A 14,341-nucleotide genomic window follows, 5' to 3' on the forward strand; every position below is an offset into this window, starting at 1 on the left:
GCTGGGAGTTGGGCCAGGGGGCCTGATGGGGTGATACTGTGCAGGACTTCCAGATCCAAGGAGCTTGGATGGGCTTCAGGTAAGTCTGGAAAGCTGAGTCTCACCCAAGTCAGCTCCCCAGCCCCAGGCTTGGAGCCGTGATAGCTCTTCCCTCTTTCAAAACGTGATTTTGGTAAATGTCAAATCACCAAACCGTGATCCTTTCCTCATGTCACCCCTGTTCCAGAGAAAACTGCAAAAGCATCCTTTTCCATTGGTTCTGGTTAGTGAGTTGTTGGGTTTTGTTTGTTTGTTTTTTTAAAGAAAACCCATGGGGACTGCCCTGGTGGTCCAATGGTTAAGACTCCATGCTTCCACTGCAGGGGGTCCGGGTTCGATCCCTGGCTGGGGAAGTAAGGTCCCACATGCCATGAGCACAAGCCCAAAAAAAGAGAGAAAAAAAAAAAGGGTCCAGGCACAGGCACTGGGCTTTGACAGGCGTCGTGTTGGCTGCTAGGGCTGTGAGGCCCAACAGGGCCACTCTAAAGATGGAGCCGTGGGCCTGCTGGAGCAAAACAGGGCCGGTTTATTAAGTCAACCCTGTGCTGAACATAGAACAAGCATGATTTCATGTCATCTTCACACCGAGTCTATGAGACAGGTCCAATCACGAGCCCGAACCTATAGATAACTTTTAGTGATGTTTGCTAAGTAACTCGCACCTAATCATAACACTTGAAAACGGCAAAGGTAGGATTCATCTTGCTTTTCTGACTCTGAAGACCACAGGCGTAAGCACGAGGCTACATGGCCCCCTCCCCTTATGTCTGTTATCCCAAACCTTCACCTAGATAAGCAGCCTTCTCTTCACTTCCTCCCAGGACTCACTTTCTGGAGGGATACCTGCCACTTATTCCTTCATAGCTGTCACCCAGCTTACCAAGTACCAACTGCTCTAGGGAACTTAGCATCACTTACAAAGGGAGAAAGTGACACACAGCAGGGCTAGGACGCCTGCCTGAGGTCACACAGGAAGCTGGTGGCAGAGTTGAGACTCAAATCTGTTTCTCTGGTCCCACTGCCCGCATCAACGCCTTCAATTCTGCCTCGAAAAACTGCCACCAGAAATTTCCTTCCTTAACCTCCACTCTGGACTCAGATAACTTAGGAAAAAAATCATCCATTTCTCATTTGGCAAAGGAAACGAGGTTGTGTCTCAGACCGCAGCCTAGTAGATTTAAAGAGGGGATGCAACAGGAGAGAAAAATCTATTGTGATTTGTTCTCTCCCTCCCCGCCTTTTTCGCTATTGATTTGATCTGGAAAGGAAAGAAGAGCTCAGAATCCACCTGGGAGAAACCCTGCACGTGAACTAAAGGGCACATCTAATTCCAAGGAGGTTCCCTGGAAGCACACTCCCTGACGACTAGTGGCAACATAAACTCAGCTTTATCCTTTTGGGGCAATACTTCCTCTTCAGCAGCTGAAAAGAATGAGGCCACTCTAAGTTCACAAAAAGGTATCTACGATGCATTCTAAAGTTTAAAAGAATGCAAATTGCAAAATAGATGCGGTATGATATCAACTGTTAAAACTAAAAGCAAAACTCTTTGTATTTGTGGGTGTGTGCAAGTGTAAATAAATAAATGGGTCTGAACATTTCAAATAAGTTTTCCCCAAGGAAGGGGGGGTACGCGTCAAAGGAATCTGTAGCTTTACTTGAATGGTTTGAATTTCTTACAATCTCTTTGTAGTTTTGCACTGCTTACATTTTAAAAATAAATACACGTAGTTATGTGTACTTATTTTTTCAAGGAAGGAAGAAGTACAGAGAGTGGCCAGGACGGCAGGGCTGCCACACTCACCTTTCCTCTTGGTGCAGTGGTAAATTTGGCCGTGCTCCTGGGGCAGCGGGTACGGGTTGGGTGGGGGTAGGAGGTCCTGGGAAGGGCCAGACACACCATTCTCACACTGGTACTGGGACCCCAAGTTGGACGAGGCGGAGAGAGCTCGAGGCTCACTGCTGAAAGGACTGTGGTTGGAGGCCACTTTCTGTCTCACTGTGCTCCTGGGAACCACGGGATATTCTTTACTGAAAGACAGAAGATGCGAAGTAACGCTGATCAGTGGCCTGACAGAGATCCTCCCACTGGCTGAACCACAGGGTCAAAGACTCTACCGGAAAACTCACAGAATAAGAAACAAAGGGATCTTTGATGAATGAATAGATCCAGTTATACTCAAGTGCATCCAATGCATCCTATCCTATACGTATATATTTAGTCACCACCTTTTCATGTCTTATACATTAGGCGAGTAGATTTATGAATAGCTCTATACATATGCAGAAAGGTAAATGAGCACCCCCAGTTGAGACCCCTCTCAACAATCAATAAACACATATGGCAGGTGAAATATTTCAACCTATTCTAGACTCTTTGAATTCCCTAATTCAAAAGCTAAAGAGCTGAGAGCTCACTGAGACTTAACTTCTGGATCTCCATCTTTAAAATGGGGCTGTGGCCTTTGCCCAACATTAGTAAAGAATGGTAGCTGACCACCTGGGGTAGCCACGTAAGAACCTAGGTGACCCTAACTCGAATAGTTTGCTCCTCGTGCCTTAGACTTTCCTTTTGAGTGCCGTACTTGTCACCAATGACATAACACTTAACTTTTCCGCGCCTCGGTTTTCCTATCTGTAAAAAAGGGATAATGAAAAACCCCAGGTTCAAAGGGTTATTGAGAGAGGAAATTAGTTAATACACGTGAAAGGCTTAAAACAGTGTTTGGCAAAACAGATGGTAGCCATCAGAAGGACTGTCACAGTTTTGGAGGCAGAGTAGAGGAAGAGAGAGAGGGGGAAGGAAAAGGAGAAGAAAAAGGAGGACAAGGGAGATAGAGAAAAGAGCATGGAGGCTAAGACCAGGCAGATCCAAATTCAGGTCCCACCTCCACCACTCACAGGCTTCTGGGCCACAACCTTTCTGAGCCTCAGTTTGTGACGCCATAGGTACAGCCTCCTCCAAAGTGCTCAAAATCTGGTCCCTCACACTCATAGGATCCGTCCTCCACATTCCCTTCCCTTCAGCTTTCAGACCATTTTTTTGCCACATAAGAGTTTGAGAAATTCAACCGAAACCTCTCCTGGAAAGGAAGAAAGAGGTGCTGGGCATCACAAGAGTCCCAAAGGAAGCCAGGTGGGTGGGGGAGGGATCAGAGTGAGAGTTTGCAAAGGAGCTGAGAGGAGGGACAGCTCAAAGATAACAGGTAGAATTGAGAGAAACATCTGGGGTGTATAAGAAGAGAACGGCCCGACCCATAATATTCCCATATGCACAAAGAGGAGGCGGCTGCCAACGTTTGGGATGGGGGAAGGAAATCTTGTTCAGGAGAGTAACTAGTACAGTGTGTAGGCTGATGGAAGGGTGATTTGCCCATCTTTCTGGAAGGCAATATGATATCACCCCTTTTCTTTTTTTTTTTTTGGCCACGCCACATGGCTTGTGGGATCTTAGTTCCCCGACCAGGGATTGAACCTGGGACCACGGTGGTGAAATCCCCGAGTCCTAACCACTGGACCACCAGGGAATTCCCAAGAGCATCCATTTTTAAAAATATACAGGGACTTCCCTGGTGGTCCAGTGGTTAAAACTCCACACTCCCAATGCAGGGGCACGGGTTCCATCCCTGGTCAAGAAACCTAAGATCCCGTTTGCCATAAGGCATGGCCAAAACAATAATAATAATATACAATAACATGGAGCAAGCAATCCCATTACGAAGGATTTTCCCAAGAAGCCATCAGGTCAGTACCCAAAGATGTAAGTATGAGGATTTTCTCTGCAGCACTGTCTGTAACAAGGGAAAAAACCAGAAATAACTAAATGTCCTCATTAATGGTAGCGTCAGCTTTGATAGAGCTAAACGATGGAATATTATGCAGCCTTGAAAGGATGAGAAGGCTGGATATGCACAAATTCAGAAATCTGTGTGAGCTGAATTAAGTTAAAGAAGGGGGAAACAACACGGTCTAGATTATGAAATGAATCCCAGAGGTTCCCTCCAGAAGTTGGGGTTACGGGAGACTTTTTATTTTTTTATTTATTTTATTTATTTATTTATTTTTTTTGCAGTACGCGGGCCTCTCACTGTTGTGGCCTCTCCTGTTGCGGAGCACAGGATCTGGACCCGCAGGCTCAGTGGCCATGGCTCACGGTCCCAGCTGCTCCGCGGCATGTGGGATCTTCCCGGACCGGGGCACGAACCCGTGTCCCCTGCATCGGCAGGCGGACTCTCAACCACTGGCGCCACCAGGGAAGCCCTGGGAGACTTTCTAGATCAACTTATTACTTCTGTACATCTGCACGGCTTGGCTCTTTTTACAGTGAGTGCTTACGAAGTTTAGATGAATACTTCCATGTTGAAAACAATAATTACTATTACCAATTATTAACAGAATTAATATGTGAATTATTATTATAGTGTAGCAGGAGGACTAGTTTAGGAGGAATACACAAATAAAGGAAGCGCATACAGTCGTCCGGAGCGACGTGTGACCCTCCAGGCTCTCCATCCATCCTCCCCCCAGCCCCACCCACCGCACCACCGCGCCTGGCAAAACGCAATGGAAACAGAGCTGAAATTCCCAGGGGAGGACCTGCTTGGCTGGAAAGCAAAATGAAAATGAAGTTGAAGATACTCAAAGCTTCCCCCGCATTTCCCCCAAGACAGGTCCCTAGAAGTGAGAGGGACAGAACAGGATTTGAATCCGATCTCCGGTCATCTGCGGATCCAGCAAAGCTGCTAGCAATACCCCTCAGGAAATGTCCCTTCTTCACGCAACCCACAGAAATGAGTTCTCCAATCCACTAAGTCTGTAGCACAGAGCTCAGCTAAAGGTCATAGAGTTGGCAGGTGACCTAGCTAAGCCTCAGTTTCCTCATCTGCAAAATGGGAGAAATACGGAGATACTTTGGAGAAACCACAGCAGTCAGCCCTGAGTCCTCCGGACACCTTCCCTTCCCTGATAACCCACTGGGACTGTGGTTTTTACTTGGGTATCTAAGAATCAGGGTATAGTGGGAAGAATAAAGGTGTTCAATTCAGGAAAATATATGTTCTATACCAGACGTACCATCTAACAGCTATGTGATCTTGGACAAGACACAATATCTCTGAGCGTGCGTCAGTTACCTCCCAAGATTGTTGAAATTACCCAACGATACACTCTAGAAAATGTCTGGCACATAGTAGAAACTATCGTGACTGCCGTTACAAAATGACTCGTGCTTTCAGCCCATAAAATTTCTCGGGAGGGAAGCAGTGCCATAAGCCTGTCTGTCTCCTTAACTTGGAGATCTTAACTTTGGGGAAACACTTAGGGGTGTAAACTTAGATTTTCAAAATGATGTCTTTGTTTTCACTAATCTTGAATTGGGAATTTAGTATTTCTTTTCTGTTTGGGTGTCAGCAACACGCCACGGTTCAGTTAGCAGCCCTAGCGACTGTCATCAACAGAAACAAAATAGCTTCACATCCCGTTGCAGCGGTACGTGTCTCCAGACACCATTTATGCTCGTGATGACTACAAAAATACAGTCGTTTTTGACCTGCACCAGATCCTGTTACTTAAGACGTTCATAAAGTGCGCATATTACTATATCACCATTTAGAAAAGATTCTGACAACTATATTTTAATATAACCGGCTTCCTTGGCAATCAATGCATCTTATTTTACACATTTAATCAGATTATTCTAAGAAGTGATCCCTAAGCTTCACCAGACTGCCAGAGAGGCCCATGGCCTGAAACAGAGTAAGAACGCCTCTCTAGAAGAAATATGTATCAGGAAATCTCGAACTTAGCTGTGATTTTTGCCATGAACCAACTATACTTTAACTGATTCCATTTTTAAAATGAATTCTTTATCTAAATATGTTTTGCCTCACTCTGAGTAGTAATATACATGAAATTAGGGGGTTTTGGTACTAGTTAGTTTCCCTAATGCAATTTTAAGTAAATACCTATTAAAATCAAAAGGCACACCTGGGGCTTCCCTGGTGGCGCAGTGGTTGAGAGTCCGCCTGCCGATGCAGGGGACACAGGTTCGTGCCCGGTCCGGGAAGATCCCACATGCCGCGGAGCGGCTGGGCCCGTGAGCCATGGCCGCTGAGCCTGCGCGTCCGGAGCCTGTGCTCCGCAACGGGAGAGGCCACAACGGTGAGAGGCCGCGTACCGCCAAAAAAAAAAAAAAGGTACACCTGAAATCATCTTACGAAGAGCACTACACCTAGCACATTTTGAAGAATGCTGCATCCGCCCACTTCATCCTCTCCATGACCCTATGAAGTGGGTACTGCTTTAGTCCCCATTTTACAGATTAGAAAACTGAGGCCCAGGCAGATTAAATAACTTGCCCAGGATCACAGAGCTACAAAGAGACACCACCAGATTTCTAACCCAGCTGTCCCCGAATTACTTCTAGCCAATCTCCTACTGACTTCTTTCAATTTTAAAACATAATATGCTTTTGGGGGTGCGGGTGTTTGGGGCCCAAGACTCCTCTCTCACTTCTCCCATCCCTCAGGGGGACGACCATCTCCATCCTGGGCCCCCGCCTTTGTCATCTGAAAGTACGTCAGAGTAACCAGGCAGGGGACAATGGAGTATCTGCCAAGTTTCCATGAGGCTACAGACACCCTCATGACACCCAGGGGGTCTCCTAGCCCAGCTTTCCCGTGGCCTGTGTCATCTCAGAACTAAAGATGGAGCCATCCTGAGCAGCGTCACTGCTCAGACTCTCCTCCTGGGGCCAGGAGGCTGAAAGGAATGAAATCAGCTTTACAGTTCTCCCTTGGCTGCCGAAGCTACAAAATGGAAAGAAAAAAAAGAAGAAGAAGAAGAGGAGAAAGGAAAATTATAATAATAATAAAACATAAACGTTGTCAGATCTCACTGGCAATTCTATTTAGGTCTTGCTTAGTTCAAGTACTGGACTGTCAGAGATCCAACAGGAAGGGGGGAACCTCTTTTCGTTTGATATTCTTAATGGAGAGCGTTATTTTTTTAATTAAAGAAAATAAGTCTTAAAAAATGTTGGCTGAGGGAATTTACAAGAGAATGTATCAATGGACTCCGTGGAATTCTCCCTTCCAGCACTGCCAAATTGCAAAATTACTCCCTGGAAAGGCCAAATTCTGCTTTTGATTACTATCACTCACAGAAGTGGGAAAGGCCTATTATCCCAATAACCACTTGTCCCTCTCAGTTTGTTCCTCTCTGAAGACTTGAAATATCATTCCCACCACCAATCACGCACATCTTTCTTGATGCCTGAAAGGCAACATCCCCAAATCCATCTGACAGGTGTCAAGATTGAGGCATGGAAGAGTACAATGACTTCTCAATCAGGATGGAGCTACGGAGGCAAAGAGGAGAAAATGGTACCAACAAACAACATTGGCATCTTTTTTTTTGACCACAATGCTTTCGGGATCTCAGTTCCCTGACCAGGAATCGAACCCATGCCCTTGGCATTGAAAGCGCCCACTGCTAACCACTGGACCGCCAGGGAATTCCCGGGATTGTTTTTCCCGGACCAATCAAAGGAACTCAGTGAGTAGCAACATAGCAAAAGCCTCTAAAGTCCCTATGATGAGAAGATAAACTATTTTCCTCCACAGTTTGAGAGCGTCATTGAAGAATCCAGGACACCAGAGAATTAAAGTGAAAGTTGAAAAGCCCTCGTGCGTCTGGGAAGAGGGCAGCAACTGGGGACTGTTTTTCCACCACCCTCATCCTCGTCTTCCTCTTCATCGTCCACGTTGTTCTCTCTGTGCGTCCTAATGTCCCAGCTACTGTACTGGCTGACTTACATGCTTTCCCTCATTTGATCCTGGCAAGAATCCCATTTCATCACTATGATTAGCTTTACTTTAGAGATAGAGAAAATGAGGCTCAGAAAGGCTAAGCAACTTGCTCCGGATCACCCAGCTAAGAAGAGGTAAAGCCGAGCTGCACTCCAGGTCAGGGCTGTTCCAAAGCGCTTGCCAAGGGAACTGCTGCCTTCCCATCACTGCTGGGATGACACAACCATTCTGTTACATAGCGCATCCTCCTCTGTGATGCCAGAGTTAGATATTGGCTACACCAGGCAACAGCAACCTTTACCGGTCAACTGTCAATCAATCCTGCTTTACCAAGTGTCAAATCCCGCTGCTCTCCGCTGTCTCCTGCAGACACAGACGCGCTCTGCCCAGTCTGGACACCAACCAGGGTCCTGAGTCCCTCAGCTCACTCTGGGTGTCAGGGCTGCAGACCAGCTTCTCCCCAGCTCCGCCTCCCTCCCACATTCTGTTCCACGTGAGCGGATGCAATGAATGACACCATTGTCGCCGGGTCTGGGTTGTAAAACGTTACAAGGGAATATTGAAATCCAAGGCCAAACGGCGTCGCAGCCCGCTAACGAACGGCCCGGAGAATGTTTTCCACTGCAGCCAACTGAATTGGCCTTTTCACGGGAGCAGGTGGCAGAGGTTCTGGGGTGCTGGGAGGTTTCTGTTGTTTTCCCCTGGCGATGCTTACTCAGTTTCTGGCAGCCTTTCTCAAACGACTAAAGCAGCGCACTGGGGCGAGGCTGGGGACTGTAAAATCTCTGTTCTCGAAGAGCAAATTCCTCCTCTCACTAGCACTTCAATCTGCTATTAAAATGAAAAGGGGGGCCCCAAAGTCCCATGAGAGCCTTCCCGGTTTATTAACTTTCTGATACGCTTGGGGAAGCAATTCTGATCTAACGTGTGTGGACACTCAAGGGACAGGAGGCAGCTCACCCCAAGTGGGTTTTTGCTCTGCAAATAACGAATCGCTCCCTCCTCGTCTACAAAGTGCTTCACGACCGCTTTATGACTCGGATCTCACCACACCACTGAGCTGGAGAAAAGCACGGTGGACGCTGCTCCAACTCGCGGGCGAGGCCACGGGGACACAAAGAAGTAAAGGGAATTTCCCACCATTGATTCAACCAGGGCTGTCTGATGTAAGCGACAGCAAGAGACTCAAAGACTGGGACTTCCCTGGCGGTCCAGTGGTTAAGACTCTGCGCTTCCACTGCAGGGGGCACTAAGATCCCGCATGCTACATGCTGCGCCAAAAAAAAAAGAGACAGACTCAAAAGACACTGCCCTCTCTAGCCATGAGCACCCACCATTTATGACAACTTTGGTTGGCAACCTCTTAAATCTCATATATATAAGTTCATACCAGGGTGGTCATTTCAAGTTGCAGCTCTGAAGTCAGGCTGTGTGGATGTACCTTCCTTTGGTACCCAGCCACCAACTTGGCCACTGTGGGGCTGGCTAAGTTCTTCCTTTCTCTGAGCCTCAGTCTCTTGTCTGTAAAATGGGAATATCAGATTCACCGCCTCTCAGGATGGTCAAATGATACAATGTTTGGAAAGGCTTAGCATATATTTGGGACACACTGCTCGATAAACACGAGCTTAGAAACCGCACAATTATGTTTTGAAGCAGAAGTTCTTACCTTGCAAGGGCTTCAACTGATCTATGAATCGCTCCCCCCCAACCCCTAATATCAGATGAGTAGAGCTTGTCAGTTTTTCTAGGGAGAGTCCATACTTGCATCGGTTACTCTGAAGGGGGTCTGAGATTCACAAAAAGGTTTTGAGTAACACTACAGAAGCAGCTCCAGAATCAAGAGAAAAGTCCTGGACCAGTTATGTGGATGATTCAGGATATCTCCCTCTGCCTCAGTTTCTCCCTTTGCAGATGGGGATAGCAAGGCCCCGTCACAGATGAGTTGTGAGTCCCAAGGTAAAAGCTGGATTGTGAAGCTACAGTCATGAAAGATCAAAGCAAACTAAACCTGGGGCGGGCTCTTAGTAATAGCACATCAGATAGTATCCCCAGGTATCTAGTACTAAATTGAAGAGCTTAAGACTTTACCGATTTTAGTTTTAGTTTTGTTTTGTTTTGTTTTTAATGATTTTGGAGGGAGGATGAGAAGGTAGAGGGATGCCTTCTGAGGCTGGGCCTCGGCGCTTCTGGAAGCCAGAGTGCAGAGGGACCGGGACTAACCTGGCACAGGGACCTTTCTGAAACTGCTTCCTGTACTCAAGGGGTTGTGTTAAGGCCTCCTGTGTTCCGAAAGGAAGCACAGGGGCCCCTTGGTCATATGCAGAATGACCGTCAGTGAAATGGTGACCTTAAAGTCACCCCAAAGCAGCCACTTCTGCAAGAATACTAAATGTTCTGTGGACTAATATAAAAGTCTGCCTCTTGCTAACACATATATATGGAATCTAAGGAAAAAAAAAAAGGTCATGAAGAACCTACGGGTAAGACGGGAATAAAGACACAGACCTACTAGAGCATGGACTTGAGGATATGGGGAAGGGGAAGGGGAAGCTGTGACAAAGTGAGAGAGTGGCATGGACATATATACGCTACCAAACGTAAAATAGATAGCTAGTGGGAAGCAGCCGCATAGCACAGGGAGATCAGCTCGGTGCTTTGTGACCACCTAGAGGGGTGGGATAGGGAGTGTGGGAGGGAGGGAGACGCAAGGGGGAAGAGATATGGGAACATATGTATATGTATAAGGGATTCACTTTGTTATAAAGTAGAAACTAACACACCATTGTAAAGCAATTACACTCCAATAAAGATGTTAAAAAAAAAGTCTGCCTCTCCCCCTTAAAAAAAGACCAGCCAACCAAAAAACACCTATGGCGGAATGGGTCTCTAGGAAAACAAATTCCTAATGTGAGGACGTTAACCACTATGATGGGACAGGTGAGAGACAGGGCTTAAGGTGGGGATGGGTAGAGATAGGGAAATCTCTCCAGAGAAGTGAGTTTCAAACCTGGCTGCACCCTGCAGTCACCTGGGGAATGTTGTTTTAAATACTGATGTCATTGCTCTGCGGTGCAGCCTGGACATTGGGAGTTTTAAAAAGCTACCCAGGAGGAAAAAGCCTTAAGCAAAAGGGTAAACACTGTACGATTCCTTTTATATAAAATTCTATCACAGACAAACCTAACCTACAGTTTAAAAAAATCAGAGTATTGACTGTTTCTGGTGGGAAAATGGAGGAGGAATTAACAGGGGAGGGGCCTGAGGGAACTTTCTGGGGTGAAGGAAGGTTCTATATCATGATACGGGCTTGGGTTTCACGGGTATGGGTATTTGTCAGGATGTGAATGGCGCACTTAGCTGCGCATTTCACAGTATGTAAATTTTACCTGAAATAGACAATCACGAACAAAAACTGAATCCTAGTTAATGGTATGCACGCTGAAGCACACAAGGATGGAAGGTACTCATGTCTGCAACTGAGTCTGAAATGCATCCAGAAAACAAATGATATGGGTGGATGGATGGATGGATTGGTGAATGGATAGACTGGCGGAAGAATAAATGTATGTACGAATTGATAGATGGATAGATAAATGGATAGATCGGTAGGTGTATGGATGGATGGACAGATGGACAGATTGGTGGATGGATGTGTGATAGAGCAAACATATAGCAAAATGTTAACTGCAGACCCTAATCAGTGGGCATATGGGTGGTCACCAGATAGTTCTTCCATGTTTTCTATACGTCTTACGTTTTTCATAATGAAACACTGGGACACCCTCCAGGAACTCCTTATTAGGAGTAGAGAAAAGGATTCTTTTTTATAAAACAGCCCAGCACAAGAGCTCTATTTCCAGAAAGTAAGATCACACATTACCTGCATGTCTTTGCTCATTCTGTAGGGCCAAAACAAATTATCCAGGTGTGACCAGGGGACCCTTCCATCAGATAACTTGTTAAAGGGCAGTTTCGGACCCCTTCCCTAGAGCCACTGATTCAGAACCTCTGAGGTGAGACCCAGAAATCTGCTTTTTTCACGAGCCTCCCCATCCCCAGCTAATGCGATGTCTGCCAAAACTTTGAGAAACACTGCTTCAATGTGGTTTGCCCTTAGACACTATCCCTGAAGAGCAGGTTCGCTGGGGCAGGGGCTGGGGAGGACAGAGGTGGGTACAATGTTGCAGACGAATGGGAAACCTTAAACGACGGTGGACATGATGGACAACCAGGACTCAGGATGGGACCCCTTGGGACAAACCTCCATTCACAAGTTAGGCTGGCTTGGCCTCCCAAACATAACCCCCCTCTTGTTTTACATAACTTCACAATTTCCTGAGAGAAGCCACGTGCCTAGCCAAAAGTACAGCAAGAAGTGGGGATTTAATGCCATCTCCAGGACGCTGTCTTGGAAATCACGCCTCATTAATTGGACTTCCCCATCACCTTTAACCACAAGCATGAGAATACAAGAGCGCTGAGCCTTTCATTTGAAAAAGGCCATCTGAGGTTAGGGAGCTGAACATTCATTTGAAATCAGGAAGGAAGGGCTGGAAAAGGAGGGACAGCTCCAATAGAAGGATTTTAACCTTTGAAGGGTCCCGGACCCCATGAATCCCTTGAAATTCTTTGACATTTTTTCTATTTATATATTTTGAGTTTTTCAGCGTTCCTTGCTAATCGGATTTTCCAATGGGATCTTAGATTCTGATTAAGAAGCCCCGCCCTAAAGGTAGAAGAGGAGGAGGTGACATGCAGTGCAGAGGTGGGGGACAGTGGTGGATTTCTCACGACGGTGGAGAGACGTCGACGGCCTGCGGCTGACAAAACCAACCTATCGGCTCTACCTGGGACATCCTGGGCTCTAAGCTTTTCTGTCCGCTCTCTGGTTGAGGGGCTCAAAATCCAGGCCAGCCAAACAGAGACTCCAAGTACCCCAGCTCTGGAGATGACTTCCTGCCAAGGTATCGGCAGTCCCGTGAAAACCCGAGGAAGTAGAGGCAACCGCAATTCTCCCACGAAGGGCTCTGAAGCCACCACTGCTGCACTCTGCTAGCCTCCCAATAATACCCAGTAAATGCTGTGCATGGTGCAGAGACCAGGCGCTGCTCAGGGCCACTCCGTGTGCATTAAATCAAGAAGTGTCCAAGGAAGCGCTTTGCTGCTGCTCGTTCAGATTCTGGGTTTGTCATTCCAAAAAGACCAGTGGCGGCCTGGCAGGGCGGAGGGGGGATTCTCTCCATCCGAAAGAAACAAAGCTCACGGCCAGGCCTCTGTACCTTAACCGGCAGTCAACCTGGCCTCTGGCTTCACGAGGGGAAGGACCCCATCTCAGCACCTAACATGACCCAGGGTCACTCCAGGCCAGGGACCGTGACAGGCACTCCTGGGCACACCGGGGCAGTGTTAAAACATGGGCGCACACTCGTTGACCCTCCTTCTATCACGAGGAAGGATCCCTGCCCTTCCTCCTGGAATCTGGGCCCATCTCAGTGAGTCCCGTTCAACCAACAGAACGCAGCAGAAAAGACACTACAGCTTCCCAAGGTCTAGTGAGCAAAGACCCTGTGGTTCTCCAGGGGCAGCCTGACACCACGGAGGGAGTCTAACTCCCCTGAGTGCACCATGCCGGACGGGTCACATGCACACAGTCCAGTGGACAACCCAGGTGGGCTCCCAGCCGAAAGCCAGAGTCAATCGCTGGTCGTGGGGTGTGTCATCTGGGACGTCCAGCCTTGTCTGGCCTTCAGATACCTGCCGTCCCCACCAACACCGGACAGCAAGCAACAACCGCCCAGAGGCATCCTTCCCAAATTCCCGACCCACAAATCCTGAACTAAACCCAAGTGTTTCCCTGGGACTTCCTGCTTCACCTCGTGCAGTGACAGCGAGCGATGCCTGGTCTTTCCACCATAAGTAGCACTGAGGGAGCATTCCTGAGGGCTAGCAGGTTGCGAGCGGATGAAACCTGGAGCACTGTGATGGCCTCTGAGCTCCCCACGGAAGGACCGAGGCTGCCTGTACCTCCTCCCCCTTGAGTGGGCCGCGGAGGCGTCGGAAGCTAAGTGCTACAGCTCTGGCAGTCCCGGATTTAGTCTCACACACAAACAGCTGATGGCACAGCTCAGAGCGCAGGGCTTCGCAGCCGGTCCGCATGAAACTTAGCAGGAATTCGTTTCGTAGCAATAGTAATTAGGACACCCGCATTACCTCACCTCATCCTCGCAGCAGCAGTGGAGGTAGGTTCTATAATTATCTCCCATTTTACAGATGAGGAGATAGAAGCCCCATGGAGCAGGGGAGCCCCGGGGCTAATCAACGTGATAGCCTGGACCCCAGCTCCAGAGCCTGCCTTTCCATCCGTGGACCCTGCCCCTCGATGCAAGGATTCACCTTTGCATCCCCGGGACCTGGCATAGATAAGCCCTGAACGAATGTGTGTCAGCTGAGGAAGCAGGCAACAGATCAAAAACTGAATAAAAGAGTGTCTG

The 14,341-nt window shown here is 47.7% G+C and overlaps 1 protein-coding gene and 1 non-coding gene across 2 annotated transcripts in view; both read right to left on the minus strand.

The window, feature by feature from the left end:
* TBX5 (T-box transcription factor 5) overlaps nucleotides 1–14,341 on the minus strand; it is a 43,529-nt gene that overhangs the window by 8,464 nt on the left and 20,724 nt on the right. The window contains exon 7 of the mRNA XM_032603083.1: nucleotides 1,844–2,070. Within this exon, the coding sequence (XP_032458974.1) occupies nucleotides 1,844–2,070 (227 nt within the window). The remainder of the gene's footprint in view (nucleotides 1–1,843; nucleotides 2,071–14,341) is intronic.
* On the minus strand, nucleotides 3,494–3,566 carry TRNAE-UUC. Its single transcript has one exon. It is a non-coding gene; the product is annotated as a tRNA-Glu (tRNA).

This window comes from Phocoena sinus, chromosome 14, assembly GCF_008692025.1.
Source record: "Phocoena sinus isolate mPhoSin1 chromosome 14, mPhoSin1.pri, whole genome shotgun sequence".
NCBI classification, from domain to species: Eukaryota; Metazoa; Chordata; class Mammalia; order Artiodactyla; family Phocoenidae; genus Phocoena; species Phocoena sinus.